At 40.3% G+C, this 13,676-nt stretch overlaps 2 protein-coding genes across 2 annotated transcripts; both read left to right on the forward strand.

Moving 5' to 3' along the window:
* Nucleotides 1-259: 259 nt before the first annotated feature.
* LOC115050990 (serine/arginine repetitive matrix protein 1) lies at nt 260-6,799 on the forward strand. The gene is made up of 2 exons (XM_029514204.1): nt 260-387; nt 2,961-6,799. The coding sequence occupies exon 2, from the start codon at nt 3,020-3,022 to the stop codon at nt 4,388-4,390; it is 1,371 nt and encodes a 456-aa protein (XP_029370064.1). The 5' UTR covers nt 260-387; nt 2,961-3,019; the 3' UTR covers nt 4,391-6,799.
* Nucleotides 6,800-7,863: 1,064 nt separating this feature from the next.
* On the forward strand, nt 7,864-12,937 carry tmem79a (transmembrane protein 79a). Its single transcript, XM_029514987.1, has 5 exons — nt 7,864-8,023; nt 8,983-9,799; nt 9,980-10,174; nt 10,262-10,484; nt 11,791-12,937. Exons 2-5 carry the CDS (start codon nt 9,115-9,117, stop codon nt 11,981-11,983), a joined length of 1,296 nt encoding a protein of 431 aa, XP_029370847.1. The 5' UTR covers nt 7,864-8,023; nt 8,983-9,114; the 3' UTR covers nt 11,984-12,937.
* The last annotated feature ends 739 nt before the right edge of the window (nt 12,938-13,676 follow it).

Here is a 13,676-nt window from a genome sequence, read left to right on the forward strand (position 1 = left end):
TAAACAACTGAGGTTAGATTTAAAACAACATGCTACAGAGAGCATCAAGTGAAAAATGCTATGATGCTTTGCTAAAATATCCTAGAAATACTGAATTGATTAGGATAGTATAATTTTGCTTTATTTAATTGTATAGGTTTCCTTAGATAGGATGACTCAGTCATCATGTCGGTCCACACTCCACACCAGTCGGTGGCGGTAATGCACTAAAACGTTTATTTTGCCAACCGCCAATAAACCACACAAGAAGAAGAAGAAGAAGACGCAGCAGCGACAGGAGAAGAAGAAGAAGAAGAAGAAAGACGTACTTTGACTTTACGGGCTGTGTGGTGGAGCAATATTTGATCGAAAAAAACAAACTAAAAGCGCACAGAGGATTTCTTCAAGGTGACATTCAAACTCTCCCGTTTAAACTCTCTCATCTGTTTCTCGCTGCTGCTACTTTGTCCGCCGCCGTCGGTTCGAGGCGGACTACCAACCTGGAAAGCAATCCGGCCCTCAAATCATCGCCTTTGTTTCCGGGCCCTAAAATCTGACCATAAATGTTGTCCTCCGGTCACAGCCGACGGTGCGTGGGCTCTCCGCGGGTTTAAAAAACAAATAAATAAAAAAAAAACTCGATGTGTTTTCATGTGCAGACATGCAGCCCAACAGGACGAACCTATTGGTGTTAGCATGCTGCGACAGAAACGTCTATGTTGTTGCTAATGTCTTCTTTACTCGGCAGACTGCAGTCCGGAAAATAAACACCACCACTAAACTCCCCCTCCCCCTTTTTATTTCTTTATTTTAATCCTCATTATTGTGTTTTTACATTGACTGTTTTCCAAACACACAGTGCATGTCCTGTTGCACTCTGCAGACCAGGTGAATGACGCGCCGCTGCAGCCGCGGCTGTTCATGCAGGCAGCGTGTGGTCGAAGTCATGGACGTGTGTTTATTTAAATTGTTTGTATAAATGCTCAGGCCTGGGACACACTTCCTGTCTGAGCTGGGTGTGTGCGTGTGCCTGCGCGAGCGCGCCATTAAAAAAAAAAACAAAAAACAAAAACCTGAACATCACACCATCAACAACAATGTATGTCGATGTCAGCTCTGTTGTGACTTGTTGGACAGGAAAGGCCTTGAAGTGCTCCACAGCTTGTTTTTTGCTGGCTTTTGTTTTAGAGAATTGTCATACATGATCAGTAGTGGAGTCTATTTTTTGGGTATGCCTTATACCTTCGACATGCAAAAGGTGGGGCAGTGCTAATTTAAAGACAAATGGATGGAAGAGGATGCATTTAGGATGTGTCTGGCTGAAACAACAATGAGCACGTTTCCATGCACAGTGAAGTCGAGCTGCGGTTACAGCTCCATGAAGGACTTCTGTCCTTGTCCCAGTGTACAGTGTACGGGAGTGAAATCGACCTCTTTGTTGAAATCATGTCGCTAGCCACAGCTGGACCAGGCTTAAATTGTCTTAAAGTAAAAAAAATAAAAAATACTAAAGTCTTAAATTTTATTTGTACCAGATTTGACTGGTTTGTGCTTTGACCAGAAATATGATTCCCATTCCAATAATAGTTTTCATGAACTGGAAACATTTCCTAACTAATCTGAGTGCATCCGTATAGGACAGCTTTACTTTTTAGATATAACAGATCTTCTGATTTAAACGTAAAGTTTATCTTAGAAAAGGCCTCCAATTATTGGTTTAATACAATGCAAATGATTATTGTAATGAGTTCAACTTTAAGGAGTAATGTTTGCAATGTATCAAATTGTTTATTGGCAATTTTAATGGATACTTGAAAAAATTGCATGTTGTCAGTGGGCAGGCCAAAAATGATTCTGTATCACCTTATAGTCATAAAATAGATAAAATACAGCCTTGGGGGCGTCGTCATTGTACAAAAACATGAAAAAAGGAAACAGAATCACAATATATAATACAATAGAACTGAACAATAAGCAGTTTTTGTCACTGCAGTGAATCTTTTTAGGCTGTTGGAAGAACATTTCCAGCGCCTCTTCATATGGGAAACTTCTGGCCCATTTATTGAGATCCGCAGGCAGGCTGCTAAACGGTCCCCTTGCAGCCTGTTGGCGGATGTTTGTCTTGACCTGCAGACACATTAACTGTTAGGCTTTAGAAGTGATAGCTGATGGCTTAAAATAGTGATAGCATAGCTGCAAATCCTATTATGAAAAGTATTTATTACCCTGTTCATGGTTGAGAAGTCCCTCTCACAGTTTACACTGCTGACTGGGACCGTCGGGGAAATGGAAGCCAACAGGCTCATAGTCGGGTACAGGACACCAAACTCCTCATATTTTGAGGACAGTTTGGATAGTATGGACAACTGTGTCTTGTTCTAAAAATGTTCAAAATATCAGCAACACAGTATAGTGTTCTTGATGATGTCATGTGAAAACACATTTTTAAGTTACCTGAAGAGCTGCTCTGGCTGCTACTAGCAGAGGAGCGACTGGTGAGCGTTTAAAAAAAACGCTGATATTTTGCTTTGCTTTTCTTGTGACATTTTTCGACACTCACTGGCGGGAGTCTGCTCACCTGTGCGTGCGTGTACGTGTCCACTGTGTGTGATACAGAGCGCAGAGGAGAAGTGTGCGAACATGGAGAGACAGAAATGACATTCTGTCACGTAAATAAAATAAAAACTATATACCATATAAATATATAACTATGTTGTTTAGTAAAAGCACAAGGTAGCTATCGACATGTTCTCTAGGAAAATTAACCTTAAATGACATCTGTTGTGATCTGGATCTTTATAGAAAATTAAAATACACTTGACCTTCTGGGGGGGCGGGAGGTGCACCCCCTTAATATAATGGTAGGGGAAACACTGCATAAATTATAATAATTATACTTAATTTATAGAATTTATTCTAAAGAATTTATTTGTTTTGTTATTAAATTCTCACTGTGTATAATTTCAATGTTCAATATACAGGTGAACACCAAACAAGAGTCATCCAAGCTAAGGGCAGAAGTGTGGAAGAAGGAGTAGGGATGGCTGCCACACAACAAGGAAAGTCCAGTGTGGACATGTCCAACAGCAGTCCAGTTAAAAGAGGAAGAGGGAGGCCACAAGGTTCAAAGAAGCTAAAGGTTTGTGTAACAGACGTTAACCTGATGGAGCTGGCTTCTTGCATTTCCAATGGTGGATCCCCAGGACTCCAGAGAGGAAGAGGGCGTCCAAAACTGTTAAGCACCAAACACACTGTGCAAGAAGGAGCAGAAGACAAAAATGCTGATGAATCTCAGAAAACTCCCAGAGATGAAGGGAGGTCAAAATTGTTAAAGAAAGGGGCCAATGATGGAGACAAGCCTGTGGCAGACCCTTCTCCTAGAAAAAGAGGTAGGCCAAGCAAAAGCATGTCAGAGAAGGTCGTTACAGAGGACTTACCAAATGGTGGCTCTGAAACTCTAAAAACAGGAAGGGGTCGTCCACAAGAATCCACAAAGCGAAAGTCAGAAAGTTCAACAGGTGGTGAAGAGGGTGAAAGCAGTTGTGCAAAACTGAAGAAAAGAGGTCGACCAAAGAACTCTTCAGTAAAGAAAACCGGTCGGGAAACAGAGCTGAAGAGTGATGGTGAAGCAGAAACTGATAGGAGCCAGAACTCCACCAAAAATGCCAGCGAGAGTTTGATTCAGGATACATCAAATGGCATCACAAACACACCTCAGAGAGGGAGGGGAAGGCCAAGAAAAACTGTTGGACAGAAGAGCAAAGATCAACTGGTCACAGATGGCTCCCAGCCAACTAAGAGGGGAAGAGGCCGACCTAAAAGCTCTTTGACCAAAAAACGCCCTGTACCTGTGTACATGGCGCGCGGTACAATGAGTCAGCCTGCAAAAAAGAACCATGGTCGTCAAAGGCGACAACCGGGCAAAAGGGGAAGGCCAAGGAAATCCCCTCTGCCGGCACCCGAGGAGCGAAAAAAGCCAAAAATATGGAAGCCGCTTGGGCGGCCCCGGAAATATCCCCGTGTTGATCCACCAGAGGGCGCTGACCCTCCCCCTCACAGAAGACCTGGCCGGCCTTGCAAGAGTGACTCTAAAAGAGGTGCACACTTGCGTAAGAGTTTTACTAACACGGGATCGTCACCATGCAACCCCAATGATGCACCCCAAAGAAAAAGGGGTCGTCCTCCAAGTATTACAAATGGTGCGGTCATTGTGCCACAGAGAAGAGGCCGCCCGCGAAATTCACCCAACAAAAATACACCCAGTAAAGAAACACGGTTGAGCAGTGCATCTGCCAACCGTTCAAAAGAGAAGAGTGATTCATCTGCTGTGAGAGGGGAAGAGGAGGTTCAACATACTGAAGAGGTGTTGATCAAACAGGATGCAGGCTCTGAGGTTGGTGACCAGGCTTGATGAACGAGCCTGGTGACCAAAAAAAGTTGCTGTTAAAAACATAAATTACAATCTTTGTCAAGGAAACCCAAATTTTTAACGTTTTGTCCGTCGGGTAGGGTAGATAGTCAGCAGTTCCTCTGTTTTATAACCAACTTGTTTTAACTGTGGTTGGACTTTTTTTTTTTTTTTTTTTTTTTTAGAGAAATAGTTTGTCATCTGAGTAAACAGTAACATTACTAACCTCTTACTATAACTGGCATGTAGAGTTTGTTCTAGGCTTATTGTTCTAGTTTTGATTTAGCCTTCAGACATTGTGTTTGTCAGTTTAAATGTGACAGTAAAACAATCGGGGGATGACTTGGAGCGTAAAAATGTAACTGTTGAAGAGATGAGAAAATAGGAACAGTGAAAATATAGAGAGCCGAAGTCCTGTGGTCACATCTGGGCTACAGTCTATGTTCCACTAGGTTCCCCAACATAGTGCAATCTCTTACTGACTGCTTTGCTTCAGGCTTTTCTAAATTTGGGTTATCAACACAGAGTGAAGTGTATGATATCTGCCTCCCTTTATGTCAATGTACCTATGGTTCAGTGTTAGTTTTCTTTTATATTAGTACTTATGCTCAAACTTTGTTGCTATATTTTATACTTTCCTACTCCTTAAGACGTTTTGAATGGGAGCATCTGTAATGAAAAGCTATTTCCCCTTAGTGGATAAAATATTTCTGATTCTGATTATCCTTTTCCCATGTACGTCTGCTCCAGTTTTATAGGAACAGAGAGGATACTTATGTTAAGTATGCTTATTATATCAAACCTATGTGGCATCAAGTGCCAGCAAAAACCTTTGAAAATGTACTCAAGGGCACAGGATTAGAATTTCGAAGATGTATTTGCTTTTTATTTGTTTCTTTAAAAGACAAAAATATTTTTTTATCATCTTAACACAAGTAACGACAATGTGAAACTAATGCAACAATGTGAAGGAAGTCACCTCTATTGCTCCCTTTGGCTTTGCAGAGATTTACAGAGAGTTTCACTTCATGTTTCACCTGTCACACTGTCAGCATCTAACTGGTGAGCAGATAGAGACTTATGTCTGGTTGGTAGAGAGCAAAAACCGAGCTAAAAGTGAATAAGGGACACGGCTTCAAATGAATGAGGGTGTTGACTGAACTGCTGGACATGTAAACACACGTCACCATTATTAACTTAAAATGTGATTCAAATTTCGACCATTTGTTCCGAAATTGGTTCCATTGCACTGAAGTTGTAACAAGTCTAGACCACAGTACTTTATGGTTTATGAGAAATTATGTGTTTATTTTAAATTACAAAAACTGACAAACAGTTGAGTTTCCCATTCACCAGTAAAGCACCGTTGGGTCCGACAGAATTTTTAGTTATTTATGTTATTAAAATGAGATGAAAAAGAGGAGGAATGTTGCAGTATTACTTCGGCTCTCTATTGAGTATCTGTGGGGAGGAAGGATTTGAAGATGTCTAAATGATGTCATTATTTGTCTGTGTCATGTTAGTTTATCCTGTCATGTTTTGCCTTAATTGTCAAAGCTTTGAATGTACCATCAGTCTTTATTAATTTAGGTGAATGAGTGGTCTCTGCTTTTGTTGCATTCCTCGACTTGACGAAAAGCTCTGCATCAAACGCCTTGCCACCGCTCACAGTCGCCTTGAAGGCTTCCCCTCCATTTGTAGCACATACTTTTTTTAGCTTCAGTCTTTCACCTTATATGTGAGACTGTCATGAGATTAAATTCAAGTGATTGGATTGATTTCCCAAGCATTAGTTTACCTTCTGAGCACCTTAAGAAAAAACTTTTGTGTGACATGAATTGTGCATTATCATGACTGATATTAACATCTTTATGTTTGGGTCAAAAATGTATGTTTCTAAATGCCAAATCACTTCTGTGCGTCGATTTATCATAAGTGAGAAAAGGATGGAAATAGGGACCTAGGGTTTCTAAAAAAAGAAAAAAGAAAAGAAAAAGAAAATGGACATTTAGACTGGCTTTGTGAAGTCAAATCATTCAAAGTGGAAATATTTAGATTCTGTGTGCTTTGAACAAGAAGCCAATAATTTGTGATCTTATGGTCTTGAAATAAATTGTTGATCTTACCTTTTTATTTTTTGCAACGTGGTGTGATCGAATCAAATCTTATTTTTTGCTCTGTCAAACTAAAAGCAGTCATTAGTTGTTTCTTATAGTGTTTGTGTTGCAACTCACCTTCCAGTACTCTGATGATGTCCTTGATGCAGTATGAAGAAGTCAAACCAAATCAAAGGTTTTATGTGTTTTGACAGATAACTCACCACAAATTGTAAACCCAGCATTAGTCAGTGTCTGTGGAATGAAATAAAATCACTGGCGCGTTCTTTGTAAAACACTTTACAGGGAGTTTTATTTCTTACCATTTGCACACATTTAAAAGAAACAAGCGAGTGTGAAACATGTTGGTCATGAACAGAAATGTTATGGACAGTATATTCATAACTTCACTTCAAGTTATTGCTTATTCATTTACTCACTGAAAAGATGAAACACAACATATAAAGCATTATGGCTGAGTATTATTAATAAAGGAGTCTCTGAGTTAATGGTTCAGTTTCACATAAATAGTGTACACAAATAGACCAGGAGAAATAAAACACATCATTGGGTTAAGGATTATTTATTTCATTGAGACCTTCACTTACCGATTTGAGAGCAGGATTTCCAAGAGAAACAAAAAGATTACAAATTGGACAACACAGATGACTAATCTGAGAAAACCAGTTAGTAATTGAATGGCATTCTTTTCTAATTGCATAATGTGGATTATAAACTTGAGACAAACAGCACAGTTAAATTAGCTGGGGGTCATTTATTACCACCAATTCAAGAGCACAGATTCTTGAGTAGAAATCATTAATGAATTCAAGTGCAAATTATTAAAGAAAGCCCACTTAACATTGATTTCAGAGTTTGTACTTATATATAGCCGACTAATTTCAGAACACAGATCAGACCAATGGATTAAAGGGAATACATGAATGAATAATTTGACCGAGTAGGTTTTTAAATCTAGCAAATCGAACAAAAATCATCAAATCAAACCACAAGCTGCCATTCCAGGAAGAAATAATAATTTCGGAGCACAAATCGTTAAAGTTACCAATTGCCAATTTAGGAGCGCAAATTATGACATCACGAGCACAAGTTCAAATTTAAGCAAATCATTTCATCCAGGTTATGAATCTGTGAATCCAGAAGATGAATTATTAAATGAAAAACACAAATAAATACATTCAACCGAACATTAAATCTCCCAAAATGAGAGCAGGCATGATGTTTGTCCTCTGACGCTTCCTGCTGCTTCTTTGGTCCTCAACAGATGAATGTGGACACTTCCGGGTAACCTGGTTTAAAGGGGGTGACGTCATATCCGGGGTACGACGTGTTTTTGGTCTGCGGAAAAAGAAGCGGAGTGAGACTCTTGATCGGTTTCCAGCTCTGAGGAGAGGACTCCACCTGGCGCCGTCCGGCAGGTGACTCCAGACTAAAGCTTCACAAAGGGCCGGATCTCTACCTTTAAAATAAATAAAACAAACAACAGGTAGAGTCGGCGATATGACCGAAAGAAAATGAGGTGAGTTCCCCGTCAGGAGATCCGCACTGTCTCTGTTCAAATGTGACTCCGGGATTTGAAATGCGGAGTCGCCAAACAAGTTTCAGCTCCGTCCGGAAACACATTCCTCCATGTTGGTGTGAGGAGCCGCAGCTCAGCTTGTACAGAAATCAAAAGTGTTTGAAACCTTCACCTGGAAAAATCATTTTAATCACTTGGAGGAAATAAGTAAAATAAATTTAAAAAGAAAAAGGCCTGTGTCAACAGCTTTGGTAAACATTGTTTGTAATGAACAGTGTGACGCAAACAGGAAAACAATACTGAAGTTATATCAGGTATAAAAAAAAAGAAAGTTTTTATGTCCTCCTGGTGGATTAGACTTCAGTCCTGTTTGGACGAATATCCCCTGTAAATATTTGAACATTGTCTCCAGTGTCTTCCTGGAGTTAGAAATAGACGGATTTTTACATTAAGATTCAAGGTTCCCATATTGGAAATGAAATCTGTGACATAGAACAGTTTTTAGTTAGTAGTCCTCTAAATTGAAGTCCAGGCAGTTGCATGAGCTTTCATAATGAGCTAATGCAGATATGTCCCTGTCTTTTGTTTTCTTTCTGCTCTATCAGCGTTTTCTGTTGATAATTTACAGGTCTGATGAGGTTTAGTCCTTTTCAAACATACCGTGAGGTTTTCTTTTACCATAGTTTGGTGATTCCTCCCACCACCTGGGGCTTTTTCAATAAAAAACATTAGTTTTAACATGTCGCTGTAGGTGTGAATCAGGAAGTGCTTCTTTTATATTTCCTCTACAAATATGATAGTTCGTATTGTTTGGGATCTTAGTCTTGAAGAGATGTTTTGTGCATTTTCAATTCAAGGATGTGAAATGTGCCATTTCTGGCCTGATGTTCATCTGATCACTTTTTTGCTTCACTAAAGGCCAAAATATTTACATTGTTGTAACTTTTTTTTCCTCTCAGGTAAACCAACAAAAATGACCTCTAACATTTGGAAGAAGGTTCACTGACATTCATATATTAATAATTAATCGTTGGATTAATATTTCAAAACTGATCGACTGAAGAAAAGTGGATTTAAAAACTTAAAAAAAAATGTCTAGCCCAGGTGGTTTAATCTCAGAGTCAACTGAAGGTGTGACCCTTTCACCCGATGGTCAAACTGCAGAACCACAAGTAACTGGAAATAAAAAGGCCCAAGAGATCAACAGCGTTGAGGAAGGAAAGGTCACAGATGAGGAGGACAAAGAGGAGAAAGATCAAGAAGAGGAAGTGACCAGCTCTGCTCTGCTGGAGCCGAGCACACTGCCATGGCCCGGAGACAGAGACAAGAAACCCCACACGGACAACAGTGATGGTGTGTGTTCGGAGGACACCTCAGAGTCTAACAAGAGGGACACAGATATGAGCAAAGAAAGTCAAGACCTGTCTGAGAGTCTGGCAGAGAGCAGCAGAAAGAGCAAAGCCAAGTGGAGGGAAAGTATGCCCGAGGGAGAGAGGTGGAGGGACGAAGAGGTGGAAGCAGAGCGAGAAAACGGAGGAGACGGCTCTCTGGCAGATGACGAAGAGGAGGATGCAGAAGATGAAACGTCCAACTGGATCTCAGAGAAAGCTGCTCTGGGTTTCACTCCACATGTCACAATTGTGCGTCCATCCAGCAAAGAGCTGCGTGGCGAGAACCGGTTCTTTGTGGAGAAGGACGTTGACAAGGAGCCGCCGCTGGAGCCGCACTCAGTGAGACACTTCTACCCAGAGCAGACCGAGCAGGACGACAAGTTATGTGAGTATGAGACACGAACTGTCCCATGTTTTTGATTCCATGCTGAATAACGGCGTGGCCTTTCTCCTTAATCAGAGATAATCAGCGTCATTCTGTTGGGCTCACGTTCAACTTCCCGTCCCAGTGAGGACATTAACAGACAGTTAATACAAAATATCATCACTTTGTCTCCTCTCACAGACCTGTGTGAGAATTTGTGCAGCGGGAAACTGAGGCTGGCTCTAGCAATAGCAGCTGCAGGGCTCATCTTCCCCTTTCTGGTGTGGGGAGGTTACAAATTCCTTCCCTTTGAGCCACCGGTGCTGCAGAGCGCTCCCCTCAGGCTGGTTTACACACTGCGCTGCTCCTTCTTCGCCATCATCCCCATCATGTTCGGTGAGAGCTCAGTGTGATTGTGTTACGTTCGACTTGCACCAAACAAACACAGTGCAGCAACTAATCACAGGGCTTGTGTGTCTGCAGGTGTGGTGGTGCAGGGTGTGGCCCGGCTGCGTTACAGAGCGCTGAAGCCGCTCTATCAGGCCGACCCAGTGCACAGAGAGATCGCCGTGCACCGCCACTACGTCAACGAATCAATTGCCCTCTTCATCTTCTACTTCCTGCAGCTCGCTGTCATGGGAACCTACATCAGCCAGGACTTGGTCAAATTGGTTCCACTTCTCAGCATCATATTTGCTTTTGGCAGGTGGGAATATTTTCTGGCACATGTAGTTTCAATTTCGGGATGAATGAGGATGATGTCGATGATTTTGGTGTGTGAGGAGAATAATTTTTTGTTATTTATTGCTTGTATTTACAAACAAAGGCTAAATGAAATTATTCATTTAACTGGCATAAGGTGTTGGGCAAGTACAACGTTCATCATGCTCATCGTGAGTGGGCTGGGCAGTATGGCGTAATAAGCATGCAACACAGCAGGGGGCAGTTATAGAGCTGAGCATGTGAACAGCTGATCCAAGCTTATAATTAAAGTTGATATAAAGGTGTTTGTGTTTGAAGACCTCGGAGCTCGACACCCGGCTCAGAGACGCTGAACACAACACACCCACACAAAGTCTTCGCTGCTAATTTCTTTCTAAGTTATTTGGCTGTTTGACAATCTGTAGTTGATGCTGTTGATACTCAGCAGGTCTGAAATACACAAACATCGGTTATTTTAGTTTCCACAGTCTGTGGGAGTGGAAAATCTAGATGAATGTTTAGTTTATTATGTAATCTGTCTGTCTGCGCTGCAACTTTGATCCATCCTATCCAAGTTTAGATTTTGAATTCACCTCAGCCTTCTGCAGTGAACTTGCTGAACTGGGATTTGTTTGAAAGCTGTCTGATCTACTTAAAGGGTTTCAGGCGCTTTTATTAAGTTTAAGTTTACAAACATGACTCTTGTTTCACGGTTTTGCTTCATAACTTTTATCTTAACTTTAGTATATTTAGAAGGATTAGAGTTTTGTTTTGGTTTTTTTTAAATTCCCTGTCTTCATATTGTCTTTAAGCTCCAAAATCAACTCAGATTGACAACACAGATCATGAATACTGCAAAGCCTTCATGCCACTTTCCTTTTTTTCAAAGTTCATAACTGGTGTCATTGATCGGTGATGAGGTCCTGAAGTCTGTGATCTGTTGATCCAAAGCATCAAACGATAATCGGTGTTATGCAAACCAGACCTTAGATGCTTTTTTTTTGTGTTGTTGAAGTACTAAGCCTCTGAAAATAACATTCTCTGACAGACTGAAATGCATGAGGGAAAATTAGAGCTTGTAAGAATAAAAAGAACGTTGGTCAGGACCATCACGCTCTGAGTCATCGAGTGCCAGATGCTGAAACTGATGGAAGCGATAAGCTCTGTAATGTTCCTGCTGAAAGGCTGAGGAGTGGGCGTGCAAGCTGATGTGGTGTGATCACATGGTCTGTCATTATTTATCTAAATCAAACAGGAAGCAGCACATCCATCTCATCTGTTCTTGATTTGTGTCACTTCCTGTTCTGCAGGCTGATCTACTGGCTGTGCCTCTCTCTGGGCAGCAGCATCAGAGGCTTCGGCTTTGGGTTCTCCTTCTTCCCCATACTGGTCATGCTGGGCGTCAACTTCTATTACATCTGTTCATCCGTCGGAGAAGATGCAGTTTTCGCTGTGGAGCCGCCCACGACCGCTCCTCCTCCCAGGCAGCGTTGGTGGGGTTAAAGGTCAACGACAAAACGTTGGTAAGGAGCTGAGACAAACAACTGCAAACACGTTTATCGCCACAACCAATTAACACTCAATCCGTCAGATTACAGTCATTGCTGACGGCAGCAGACAGCTGGAGAGGAAAACCTTTACAGACTCATAAAGATGTCAGGGAATAATCTAAAGTCATCTAAACAATCCGAGTTAATAAAAAAACTTCAAAAGAATCTGCGGAGAAACAGCTGCAGACAGGTCTTTAATAATCCCTTCGTTTCCTGCTGCGGCTTCACAATAAAAGTCTGCTCTTTTTGCTACTTAAAAACTTTTTAGTAGAAGAAACCCAACAACAGAATAAACACTTATCAGTGAGATTAAGATAATATAATGGATTATATACGTATTTGTTTACTGGAAGCTGCAGGGTTAGGGTGTCATGTATATAACAGTAACAGTAAAGAAATTAAACATATTCTATACTACATTCACATTTGTAATGAGAGTTTACCTGAATATTACAACTGATATTCCTGAAAAAGGCCTATTTTTACATTTGGTCACTAGCTTTGTACAATTTATTTTCCTAAAATGATGAAATCTAGTTAAAGTTTGTCCGGATGTAAACATGGGGAAGTCAGTCGTAAGCACACTCAGAGCTTGAGGATTATATGAGATGATGTTTTTCTTTATTTAATTTTATTTCATCAGGCTGTATCATAAGTTCTTTTTTTGTATCTTTTTGCTGCCACACAGCTGGTAATAATGGTTAACTGTTCACAGCATCTTTGTTTTACTGATCAAAGGATTTTTCTTGGTTTTGTATATCTATAAGTTTCTGGGCAATTTTTTGCAAAGTTTTTTTTTTGTTTGTTTTTTATTTTGTTAACGAATTCTCAGTCCATGAATCAATGTTAATTTCCAATGAATATTATCAATAGTTTGGCTAAAATAAAACTTCATTATCAAATGTCATACTTGGTGTACAGCAGCTGATGATTGCCACATGAAAAATTTGTGATATTCATTTTCCTTCGAAGAGCAACTTTACAACTCTGAGTCCTCATGATCTCGATTCACGAGGCAAGTTAATAATGCAGACAGGCAACAACAAACAAGAGCAAAATAAAGAAACAGCAGACGAGAGAGAAACCCAACAAAACAAACATTCCCTCAAACAAAAATCCACAAAAATGAAATAAACTCAGACAGTAAACAAAAAAGTGAGTTAATCTGAGTTAATGTTTCTTTACTGTTTGACAGATCTATTTTTAGAGAAACCTAAAATATGGAAGCCAGAACTGCATTGACCTTCTGACAACTCAGCTGATTTTGCTGTAAGAAATTATTATAAAATTATTCTGAAATAATAAATTCTTTTTAGTTATTATGATCGTTTCAGTTTGAGTCACTAGATGTTCATGTGGCTTAATGTCACCTTTTGGGCTGTTCAATTAAATAACATTTTAGAAACCTTTCTAATGACACAATTGAACTGTGAAAAATAAAAAGCTGAACTAATGAAGTAATTAAACAGCCAGGAGGTTTTGCTGCTACAGCCTGATGCTACACTAGAAAAGAATACTCAAAAAGTCCCCAGATTAACAACTTTAGCAAAAGTTGCACAATCTAACATCTAACACATGGAGTTTAGGAGTAATCGGCCATAAAAGGACCCCTCAGTTTTCTGTTTCTCTGCTTTGGTCCTGTGCAA

The sequence above is a fragment of the Echeneis naucrates genome, chromosome 11, assembly GCF_900963305.1.
Source record: "Echeneis naucrates chromosome 11, fEcheNa1.1, whole genome shotgun sequence".
Classification (NCBI taxonomy): Eukaryota; Metazoa; Chordata; class Actinopteri; order Carangiformes; family Echeneidae; genus Echeneis; species Echeneis naucrates.

Bases quoted from the DNA above. Each gene is read 5' to 3' on its own strand.
- LOC115050990 (XM_029514204.1), top strand. From the start codon at position 3,020: ATGGCTGCCACACAACAAGGAAAGTCCAGTGTGGACATGTCCAACAGC.
- tmem79a (XM_029514987.1), top strand. From the start codon at position 9,115: ATGTCTAGCCCAGGTGGTTTAATCTCAGAGTCAACTGAAGGTGTGACC. The intron at 9,800-9,979 runs GTGAGTATGAGA...CTCCTCTCACAG, and splicing joins CGAGCAGGACGACAAGTTAT to ACCTGTGTGAGAATTTGTGC. The intron at 10,175-10,261 runs GTGAGAGCTCAG...GTGTGTCTGCAG, and splicing joins CATCATCCCCATCATGTTCG to GTGTGGTGGTGCAGGGTGTG.